The 11,489-nt window shown below is 44.6% G+C and overlaps 1 protein-coding gene across 1 annotated transcript in view; it reads right to left on the reverse strand.

The window, feature by feature from the left end:
* The window catches only part of NFE2L3 (nuclear factor, erythroid 2 like 3), a 44,401-nt gene that overhangs the window by 17,356 nt on the left and 15,556 nt on the right, over positions 1-11,489 (reverse strand). The window contains exon 2 of the mRNA XM_035894064.1: positions 160-203. Coding sequence (XP_035749957.1) covers positions 160-203 — 44 coding nt within the window. The remainder of the gene's footprint in view (positions 1-159; positions 204-11,489) is intronic.

The raw sequence follows: 11,489 nt of genomic DNA on the forward strand, positions 1-11,489 counted from the left end.
CGCCCGGGTTTTAGAATCCCCAAATAAAAGAAAAAAAAACCCCACAGGTACAGGTTTTAATGACAACCTGGTGTCTGAATCTCCATCCAATGCCTTTGCTTTCCCACCCACTGAACTGCATTTTCCACAGCACATCTACTTAGCGCGACCCGGACTTACTCTCGCACATGCTAGAGATACCTTTTCCAGCTGTTTTGTTCTCTCTGTCCTCCGAAAAGGCCTTTTTATCCCTTCTCATCACTTCTACTTTATCTGAGCGTTTCAGACTTGTTTTTGGCATTTACACGGCGGCGTAGGGCTGCGCGGGCAGACCCTGAAAGCGTCGCTCCTTCAGTGATAACTCTGTGTGCAGTGGGTGCAGTTTCTCATTTTTCTGTTATCACGGATGACAATTTCCCTTTTCCCATTGTGTCCACTGTGATACTGTGCAACGGGTGTGTTACAATACTCCTAGCGTTTTCTTCCATCTTGTTTCCTGAATTCTAATAAAATAATGATTTTCTTTCAAAAATCCAAATGAACTGGAATCTGTTAGGGTCTTCTATCGACAGCTTCTTTTGCCATGGCAGAGATCTCTGGCTTTTTAACTGGAAGCATAACTGAAGGTAACGATGTTTATTTTGCTCTTGCAAAAAGAAAATATTTATGTGTGTCCTAAGCTAAATGCAAGAGACTTCACATGCTTCACATTACGATTCATGCCAGGACAGACATCCACCACAAGAAGTCCTTAAATTCCACATTATTCATTCGTGTTAACCCTTTGGGTTTGGGGTTTTTTTTCAGCACAGTCAAAAACTTTGCAAATAATTTTTACGCTTGTACATCACCTCTTCTAACGATTAGGACATGTATGACAGTTGAATACCGCCTATAGAGTTTCTTGCAAGAGGTGGAGAAGAAAAGGGGCATGGTGTTTTGAAGGCATTGGTGGATGTGCTGTGTGGGAGAAGACCTTGGGGGATGTTTGGACACATTGCAGGGCTAGAAACCTGTGTCCTGTTTCCTTTAACTTTTTGGAGGTGATGCCCGGTGCATCTCCGACACTGCCCAAAGCACAGCTGCTGTCTGGCAGCACAGGGCACTCCTGCCTGACCCAGCGCTTGGCCTGCAGCGTGGCACAGCTCGTTCCTCAAGGGACACAAGAGCCTCTCCATGGCCGCTGTAGGCCACTACTTTTAATCGCTCAAGCCTTTTCCTTTAACAAGGTGGTGGGTTTTGAATGGTTAAGAGGGTACGGAAGCTCTGCACTGTTGCCGTTGCTTTTGGCTCTTAGTTTTGCACCTGAAGTGAGTTTTTGAGTTGTTTGTAGTCCTTAAGACCCGCAGCAGTGCACCCGGGCCACTAGAGAAGGACTGAACCCCCTGCTAGGCTGGCCCTGGAGATAACCTTCCCTCACAAGAGACCTTACGGTGTTAGATGCAGGGATGCTGCTCAGGTCTCTGGCTCCCAGTATTCAGGACTTTAAGATCCCAGTGATGAACAAGGCTGAGCTCAGTTAGCAGTGTCCCACAGAGGCGGCGTCAGTGCCACAGAGCTCCCACGTCCTCCCAGTCGACACTGTGGCTGTTTTGCACGTCAGACACGCTGCCTACAAAGGCAGTCAGCGCCTTATCCTGATCTGCAAAGGCACTATTATTTCTGTCCATGTTTACTAATAAATCAATGCAAAGTCCGTCACATAGATGATGTCGTAGCGTGAACACTTCCTTTAGCATGAATCCCTTAAACAAGAGATCTCCCCAAACCTCTTAATCAAGTTCAGCACAACAGCAAATGTGACACTTGATATCAGTTCGCTCTGCTCTGGCAGCTCATCGATCAGGGAAAAGAGACAACCGACCTCCCTAGGGCTGACTAAAAGCTTGATCTGAGTCCGTGAAAAATGTTGTGATGTAAAAATGAAGGCCTTCTCCTTTCTTACCTCAGTTTGCAATAGAACAACTTCACAGACTTTCTCCTGAGTTACTCAAATGGAAAGGAGGGTCGGTCCCTGTGGCATGTGGTCCCCCAGACTCGTCTGCGCAGAAGGGAAGCTGGGCACGCAGCCTGGGTAAGCGCCACACTGTTTTCACCAGACTCCTGGTCTGAATTACCAGGGGACAGGGATTGCATATGTGTCTGTATGTGGAGCTACAGGTGAGCTTAGATTACATCTCAGCTGTTTGCAGCTCCTAAATGCATCTATAGCCATTTATTCCAGAGAAGTCTCTTGGTAGTTTCAAGTACTCTGCTAGTCTTAACATGCAGTGGATCTAGAAAATAGCTGCTCATTTTTTTCTTATTGGTATATTCTGATAATAATTTATTTTCTTTGATAACACATCAGCAAAGTTTCTTCCATGTGACATTTCATGCATCCTTTCTGAGTATTTCAATTTATAAACCTACTTCTTGTGAGACATACTACATACAAGGTAAGCGATTAATAGATAGTCTTCTCTCAGAGAATCATAGAATGTTTTGGGTTGGAAGGGATGCCTAGAGGTCATCTAGTCCAACCCCCTGCAGTGAGCAGGGACACCGCTAACTAGATCAGGCTGCTCAGAGCCCCGTCCAACCTGGCCTTGAATGTTTCCAGGGATGGGGCCTCCACCACCTCTCTGGGCAACCTGTTCCAGTGTTTTACCACCCTCATTGTAAAGAATTTCTTCCTTATATCCAGTCTAAACCTACCCTGTTCTAGTTTAAAACCATTACCCCTTGTCCTGTCACAGCTGGCCCTACTAAAAAGATTTTCCCCATCTTTCCTACAGGCCCCCTTTAGGTACTGAAAGGCCGCAATCAGGTCTCCCCGCAGCCTTCTCTTCTCCAGGCTGAACAACCCCAACTCTCTCAGCCTGTCCTCATAGGAGAGGTGCTCCAGCCCTTGGATCATTTTAGTAGCCCTCCTCTGGCCCCGCTCCAACAGTTCCATGTCCTTCTTGTGTTGAGGGCTCCAGAGCTGGACGCAAGAAGCATTAATATCAGCTTTAGTAAGTATGTTACTCGATTACTTGGCATTGATTCTGCCGTGTTAGGTGGGTGCATTGCTCCCCAGCACGCCTTTGTGCTTCAGGCCAGCATGGAAAAGGAGGGACAGGCTCCTTAGCGTCAGAGCATTTCTGGAGGAGCCTGAGCGATGGAGTAGAAAAGCTCACAGCAGCTGTCTACAATGATGCAAACGTTTAAATCCGGACCCTTAATCACAGCAGGCAGGTACTGTCAGTCACAAACACACAAATGTCAAGAATTTGTCACTTAGTTTCAGACTGTAATCATTTTCCTACTTTATTATCTGACTAGTTTCTCACCATCCCATTAGTTTGTCACCCTGACTGTGACCAAGTAGCATCATTTTTATTACTTTTCTAATGGGTGCCCCTGTTCTAATTTTACTTTCATCCTTCTTGCGGCGTAAGAGATCCTATAACTGGTACTGGTTTTCATCACTCTCTTGCAAATCCTTCTAAGCATAAGGAACTTCAGTTATCAGTCCTAGCAGTGTTAGCTATAAAACAAATAGAAAAAAAAATTCCTTTGTTAATTTTGGTCAAAATTTTGCTCTGTGCTTTGAAAAAAATTAATTCATTACAAGTGTATGGGCAGAAAGGAGAAAAAGAGAATGAATCTGCAGTGTCCAGATCTGGCATATTCTGAATCAAATGGCAGAAGATGAGCACACATCTGGGAACCCGCTTTTCTACACCTCACACATTTATCACGTGGCTTGAACCAGCTCTCCTTTATGTCAGATACACAGTTACTACACCAGTGAAATCACCGTATAAATACCTTATCATCATCATGTATCATGTATCTTATTAAGTATTGCCTATCTTATTAAGCTCTTACTACAAATCCTTTGGCAGGGCTCTGAAATAGCTGCATTAGTGCTGCTGAAGCTGCAGATTATAGACCTGGGCACAGATCATGAGAGAGTGGCTCATGAAATCCTCCTAAACAGGTCTGTAGTGCGTACATGCTTTCAAGCCTCGTCTCCCATTACATCCCCTTGCAAGGGAGATAGATATATATATATATGTGTATACACACACACACACACACACACACACACACACACCCTCGTCTCCCATTACATCCCCTTGCAAGGGAGATATATATATATACACACACACACACACTCGGGGATGGGAAGTCATTTATGTCTCAACAGACAAAGACCTTATGTTTGAGATACTGAAAAAGTAAAAAGCTTTGACATCGAGCCCCCCATTCACAGATTCAGCTGGCTAAGCGTGCAAGAAGTGATGTGATGCTGCAACTCACTCGCTTTCTGCAGCTCACCCCCTGGATTCATCCTGACAAGTGAAACAAGCCGCCGACTCTCCTTCTCCAAATCCCTACCCGAACTGCCCCCCTCTTGCTGGCGCTCTGCGTGTGCACAGCAGGCTCCCAGAGAAAAGCGATGGGCCCAGGTGTTCTCTTTTGACCGATACCCTTGCCCACCTACTTAGTGTCTTTCTCTCTACCATCTGGAGAAAAGAAAATAAATGTCAATTTATTTTAAAACCAGGAAGGTACAGTTTTCCCTCCTTGACATACAGTTAAAAAACCAGCAGACCTCTGAAGTCCAGCATTGCCTTCTTCTTTAAGGTGTGCCTGGATAGGATCCAGCTGCCTCTCCATCCTCCATGAGGGAGGCCATTTGCCCTGGCTCCGTAGCCTCAGTTCAGGAAAATCCACCCTTTGTTCTTCTGTGAGCATCTTTTCGTTGTATCGATGGATCTCAGTGCAAGGCCAGTTGGTAGCGGCCCCGTACAGATGGGTGTTAGGCACCTAAGTGCTTATTTTGAATCCGTGCCTTAATGCTTTCTTCCTCCTTCAGCCGGTAGCTGGGGACCAGCTGAGGCCGCAGCTCAGCAGGGATTCCTCCTACTGGCACAGTCACCACGGCGTGTGCCAAAGCAGAAGACCGCACACATATACAGAAACACACTCGGAACCCAGGGCTAGTCGAAATAACAGCTGTGACCTGAGGAACACTTGCCTTCTTCCTGGAGAGGGTGATAAATGCAAAGCCATTGATCCTTCTGTATAAAAAAAAAAAAGAAGCCAACACCCAAATCCAAAAGGCTACAACAAAAAACCCAGCAGGGCCACCAGCTGAAAGCCAAGGAAAAGAAGATTAAAAAAAAAAAGAAATCCAAGAGAAAACCCTCTAAACAATCTCAACCAGAACAAAATGCAGAAAATAAAATAATTTGATGTAGGTAGCAGGAAGGAGTCGGCTTGTTTTGGGAACTGGGAAGGAAAGAGGACAAAAGCCATTGCTTACTACACATGGCTAGCACTTATCAATAGAAAGGACTACATCTCCATTTCTTTTTCAGTTGGAGCTGTTACTTCTATGGTTGTGGCATCTGTGGGATCCGAGGTTGTGATGTGATGAGAGGTCCTGACTTTTTGCAGGCAGGCTGTGTCTTGATGATCTTGATAGCCTGAAGTGCTGTGCTACACTGTTGGCTGCTAACTACCAAAGTAGAGGAAAATAGGAAAGACAGAACACTTGGTGCTCTCAAGGTCTGTTTGTCGTATGTCTAAAGCTCTTGGAAGAAACAAATCTTTTTTGTATTCAGTTTTGTATTGGATTTGCGTGGCAAGGTTTTGGTAGCAGGGGAGCTACAGGGATGGATTCTGTGAGAAGCTGCCAGAAGCTTCCCCTATGTCTGATAAAGCCAATGCCAGCCAGCTCGCTCCGGGACGGACCCGCTGCTGGCCAAGGCTGAGCCCATCAGTGATGGTGGTAACGCCTCTGGGATAACATATTTAAGAAGAAAAGAAAACCCTGTGCAATTACAGCTGAAGACAAGTGAGAATACATTAGAGAAGCAGCCCTGCAGCCCCCCAGGCCAGTGCAAGAGGAGGGGCAGGAGGGGCTCCAGGTGCCGGAGCAGAGATTCCCCTCAGCCCCTGGTGCAGCCCATGGTGGGGCAGGCTGTGCCCCTGCAGCCCAGGGAGGTCCATGGGGGAGCAGATCCCCACCTGCAGCCCAGGGAGGACCCCACGCCGGAGCAGGGGGGTGCCCAAAGGAGGCTGTGACCCCGTGGGAAGCCCATGCTGGAGCAGGATCCTGGCAGGACCTGTGGCCCCGTGGGGAGAGGAGCCCAGACTGGAGCAGGTTTGCTGGCCGGGCTGGTGACCCTGTGGGGGACCCACGCTGGAGCAGTCTGCTCCTGAGGGACTGCAGCCCGTGGAAAGGATGGACCCATGCTGGATCAGTTCATGTAGGGCTGACTCCTGTGGGAGGGAACCCAAGCTGGAGCGGGGGCAGAGTGTGAGGAGTCCTCCCCCTGAGGAGGAAGGAGCGGCAGAGGCAGTGTGTGATGAACTGACCCCAACCCCCATTCCCCGTCCTCCTGTGCTGTTCAGGGGGAGGAGGGAGAGAAATCAGGAGTGAAGTTGAGCCCAGGAAGAAGGGAGGGGTGGGGGCAAGGTATTTTAAGATTTTGTTTTATTTCTCATTGCCCTACTCTGATTTGATTGGTAATAAATTAAGCTAATTTCCCTAGGTTGAGTCTGTTTTGCCTGTGATGGTAATTGGAGAATGATCTCTCCCTGTCCTTATCTCAGCCTCTGAGTTTTTCATTATATTTTGTGTCCCCATCCAGCTGAGGAGGGGGGAGTGATACGAGTGGCTTTGGTGGGCACCTGGCATCCAGCCAGGGTCAACCCACCACAGGTTTCTTTTTACTTATTGATGCAATGGTACGCCAGGAGCAATTTGTCACTGAGGCTGTAGAAACGCAGGATGGAAAAGCAAGACAGTGGATTTGCTGGAACAAGAAAAGTTACATAGCTCTGAAACTTACTTCAGTCTTAAATGATTTAGAAATTTTAGGAGTTTAGCTGAGGCTGGAGATTTCAACTGGAATGTGGGCTTTTCTCTTAGGCAGAGGCCTATGCCAGGTTAAAAGATTGATTATTAGGCATTTAGGAATCTACATCTGTCAGAAAATATTTTATTATGCCTGAAAAAAAAAAAAAAATCGGCTCTGAGGTTTCTTACTCAAGCTGCATTTATATTATTGCTGGTTGCCTGAGCAACTTTTGAAACTTACTTCAGTGCTTATTGGTGCTTACAATTTGTTGTAACTGTATCTTTAAAACATTTTAAAGGTTCTTAAGTCTCTTTCTGCCTCTTTTCAAATCTGTACCGCTCATGGATCTCTCATAATGGGTTGTTATGTGCCAGCAATGCACTGTACCCAGCCAGCCTGGCTTTGGGATGCTTCCAAAGAAAGGGTGGAAAAGGCCGTATTGATCTACATTAGTACAACAGGCGCCACCTTTGCAATGACTGGATCTTCTTTGGTCTTCTAGACCAAATGTATGTTGAAGCTGTATGTGTATCATACTGCCTTTTCTCTTGGAAGCTGTTTGCATATAGAGGCATTGCTAAATTGCTAATGCTATGTTTGCCTGGACGCCGTTTGGGTAGCATCTCTTTTTTCCGTTTTGTTGATATTTTCAGTGTCAGTATTGGCCTCTTTCAAGCATCTGCTTGTCTTCTCCCATGGCATCCTTTATGGTCAGGATGACTTACACAAAACAATTCACCATTGCCAGACTGAAAAGTGTTTGCAAAACATCTTGCACCAATTCCTCCAAGTGATGAGCATGTTGGAAAGCACCAGCTATGCATGCCTAAATAAAAAGCTAAACCCCCTGATATCTGCTGGGATCTTGCATCTCATATTTCTTTTTAAAACCCGTAATATGGTTGCTGTTGCTAAAATACCAACAAGGATGATAACAATAGCAATAGCAGTAATACGTGAAGAGCCGGCAAAGTACGCAGGGTCTGCTGGTGACAGAGGCCGTTCTCTGCATTTATGTGCCAATGTTATGTTGGCTGAATCACTCTCTTCTGTCACTGCATATTGAACCCACAGAATTAATAGAGTAAAAGTTATTTGTTGAGTATAAAATTGATTCTGAATCCCATAATTAAATTAGAACCACCACTTTCTTAAGCACTTTCAAAGTCCTTTTCCTTCTTTAAAGACTTAAAGCAAGAAAATGTTAGTGAGAACTTGACACCATTTTGAACCTAGACCTTTTTTTGGTCACCTGATAGGGGATGTTTTTAAATGTCTGAACAGCACAGCTCGTCACAGGAGGCAATGAAAAAAGTAACCATCCCTCATGGGTCCGTGGGTCAGTGCAGGGGGTAGAGACACCTGCTGGGTAACCCACCGAGGTGCTGCCATATTCATGGCCGAAAGAAGCTGGCAGAGCAGGAGACGTGAATTGCTGGCAACTCATATCCCTCACATCACTTTGTTCGGGACTGAATGAGATCTGTCAGTCATTTTCTGGAGTAGGGTCTCATGGCCAAGATAAGGACCTTGCTCCTGACCTCGCTTCCCTCCTCCCATAGTGTCAAATGTGACCTGCCTGATGGAAGAGTTCATTTAATAATTTAATAATGGTTCTTTCTTCTGTGCCATATCTGCTCCTCAGGTCATTCCAGATAATACCAGGATGTTCTTGACTTCATTTTAAATAATACTTTTTTTTTTTTTAATCTACTCGTAGATGAGGAGAAAGGCGTGAGATAATGTCTCCTTAAATCACAGCCCTGGGTAATTACAGCTAGGTTAAGCACTGAAGGCCAGGAATCAAACCCAGACTATTCAATTGCTGTAGCTAAAAAATAATACTCCCTAAGATTCGGGGTGTTACAGTCCCATCTTTGTAATGAAAAGTATTATTTTTCTGGCAGGGCACCCTTCAGCTAGGTTAATGACACTTTTGATTCTCTTGTCCCTGCTGCGGCACCTGCATTTCTGCACAGTGAGAACTTGGTTACTCCCTGCATTTTGGTGTGTGTGCGTTGGCTCTCTGCTGCTGAACTTTAATGGGAAAGCATCACAAAATTGACCAGTAAAAACACTGCTGCCTTCCTTTGGGGTGAGATGTCTGACTCAGGAACAAGGGAGTTGTAGTCACTGCCTGTCTGCAACTAAAAGTTTCTGCAGCCTGAAATAGGTAAAGGCTTCCTAGATGGAATGAATATGGTCAGTAATTCCACAGGATCACGTCTGCACTGTGCCCCAGTGCAGGCCCAAAGGTGCCATCTACTTCTTCAGCTTTGTGCTGCCCTAACTATGCAAAGCAGAAGGCAAATTGGAGGGAATCATATGGAAAATCTGTGTTATAATGGCTCTCTTCTGTTTAGGCACAGGCGGGACTTATCACTGCCCTGCGCACTTCTACCCGTCAGCATCACCTTCAGGTGCATCATGAATAAAACAGCTACTCTACACTGGAGACCAAACTGGTGGCTGAAGTCCTGTGAAGGGAAACCAGAGGGTCTGGTATCTTTTTTCTCCTATTTCTTCATCTTAATTACCATGGCTTTAATGCAGCCCAACACCTGGGCTATTTCCTTCAGGACAGTCCTGGCCGCAGCTGTATTTGCTGTCTTGGACTCTATCAGACTGTTCTCACAACAGTCAGCAACCAGCTACCTGTCCAAAGAAGAAATTTCTCCCACACCATTTGCTTGTGTATTAACCTTTTGGTCCCCTTATTCTTTGTTTTTTAAATGTACAAAAAGGCTGAAGAAATGTTGGGTTTTGAAGAGGAAAAGGAAGGACCACGGGTGCGGAATGGGAAAGGGTAAGCATGATGGAGAAACAGTCCTGAGCGATCAAGCAGCTAAAGAGGTGTAGTTGGTCTGTACTTGGCACTGACATAGCTAGCATTTACTTATCTTTTGTATTCATCATGAAATATCTTTCATGATATCATTCGCAAGAGTGATACAAAGCTGTTGACTAAAGGATACATTCACAGTCACGCTTACCAAAAATACTGAGATTATGCATGTAGCCAAGTATTTCTGAAACAGTCCAAGTGGCTCTTCAATGCTTTAGTAAGTTCTTTTCTTTCCAGAAGATCTTTGTCTTTCACATGTCAGCTCTGTTTACCATCTCCTGCCATTTATTGCTTTTTACAAACTTCCCAAGATATTATAAGACTAGCGTTTAAGCATTACAATGACATGAACCAAAAATTCAGACTTCCTATATCAACAGTGAAAAGCAAAATCTTAGGTTTAGTTGTAACAGGAGATGATACCAGCCACCAGAGTTTTGGTTCCTTGCAACCAACACCACAAGGCTCGGTTTTATTGACGGTAGACAACTCTGTCTTCTCTTATTCATGCTGGGTGCCTAGTATTTCTAAAAAAACCATAGTTCTAGAATAATATTCTAGGAGATCAAACATGCTATGGGTTATGGAGCGTATTCTCTGAAGCCCTAGTGGGAGAGGAGGCTGCGTGCCCTTGTCTTGTCTAGCTGCAGTAGCCAAATGGGGACCAAAACACTCCAGTGGGCATCAAGTTCATTATTTGCATTCGCTTTTTTCTTTAGACTTTTGAAGCTGCTCCACAGCAATCCCCTTATTTAGCAACTACATACTTCTGGTTTTTCCTTGACTACAAAGATCTGTAACTTCTTGACTCTTTTTCTCAGTGTTATTCTCATTTTCTTGGCAAACTTGTAGAAGGAAATTAGGAAAAGGTTATGAAGAAATCAGAAGTTGCATTGTGACTCTCTCAGTGGAAGCAAGATGTCTGATTCTAGTAATCTGTTCTGACAAATTAAAATTTATTTTAATAACGAAATTATTCAAGATGGATAGTAAGGTTATTTCAGGAAGATTTGCCACTTGTCTAGAACCCAGGCAATAGAGAAAAGCCAACGTACCGAAAAACCTAGGTGGCCAAGTTCAAAACCAACCTTTAATTTTATGCCTCAACTGGATGTGCATTTTTGCAAGAATGATTACATTTAGAGAATAGCTATTAGCATGGAGGTCTCTAACTGAGGTCCAGCTCTGAGGTCAGAAATCAAATGTGTGTTTTCCACATAGAATGGCTAAACATCTAAATTGGTTGCAGCTGCCATTACCTGTAATTTTGTGTCTGCAATTCAAAATAAGGAGCTTTCCATCCTCATTGCAAAATTTGGTTCACACCACTCATTTATTAGAACCCTCTCTTCTGAGTATTCAGCTGTACATAACGACACCAAAAACTAAGGCTAGACATGCATGACCAGTTGATGATACCAGAATAGTACATCAAAGAAAGTGTCCTGCAGATGACTGGTCAATAAATCTGCTTGACAATTTAATTGGTATAATTGATAAAATCCATATAACTACTAGGGAGGAAATTAAATTACCTTATACAAATCAGATTGGGATTTAGATTAAAATTTTATGGGTCAATTCTGTTTCATGCAAATTATGTTATGGAAGACCCCCTGGTTTGGAACACATTTATTAAGCTTCCTCATAAAAAGTGTATTAATTCATATAGAATGGCGTAGCGTAGTATCCCTACACATGGTGTGCGTAAGTTTCCCATTTGGTCTTCAGATCTCCACATCTGTATGCACGGAAATCCCGCAACAACCACAAGTAGTATCGCTGTTTTATCCTTACATGATCAGATGGTGCCTTAGGAGGCA

This window comes from Egretta garzetta, unplaced genomic scaffold (genome assembly GCF_000687185.1).
Source record: "Egretta garzetta isolate BGI_Z169 unplaced genomic scaffold, ASM68718v1 scaffold94, whole genome shotgun sequence".
Classification (NCBI taxonomy): domain Eukaryota; kingdom Metazoa; phylum Chordata; class Aves; order Pelecaniformes; family Ardeidae; genus Egretta; species Egretta garzetta.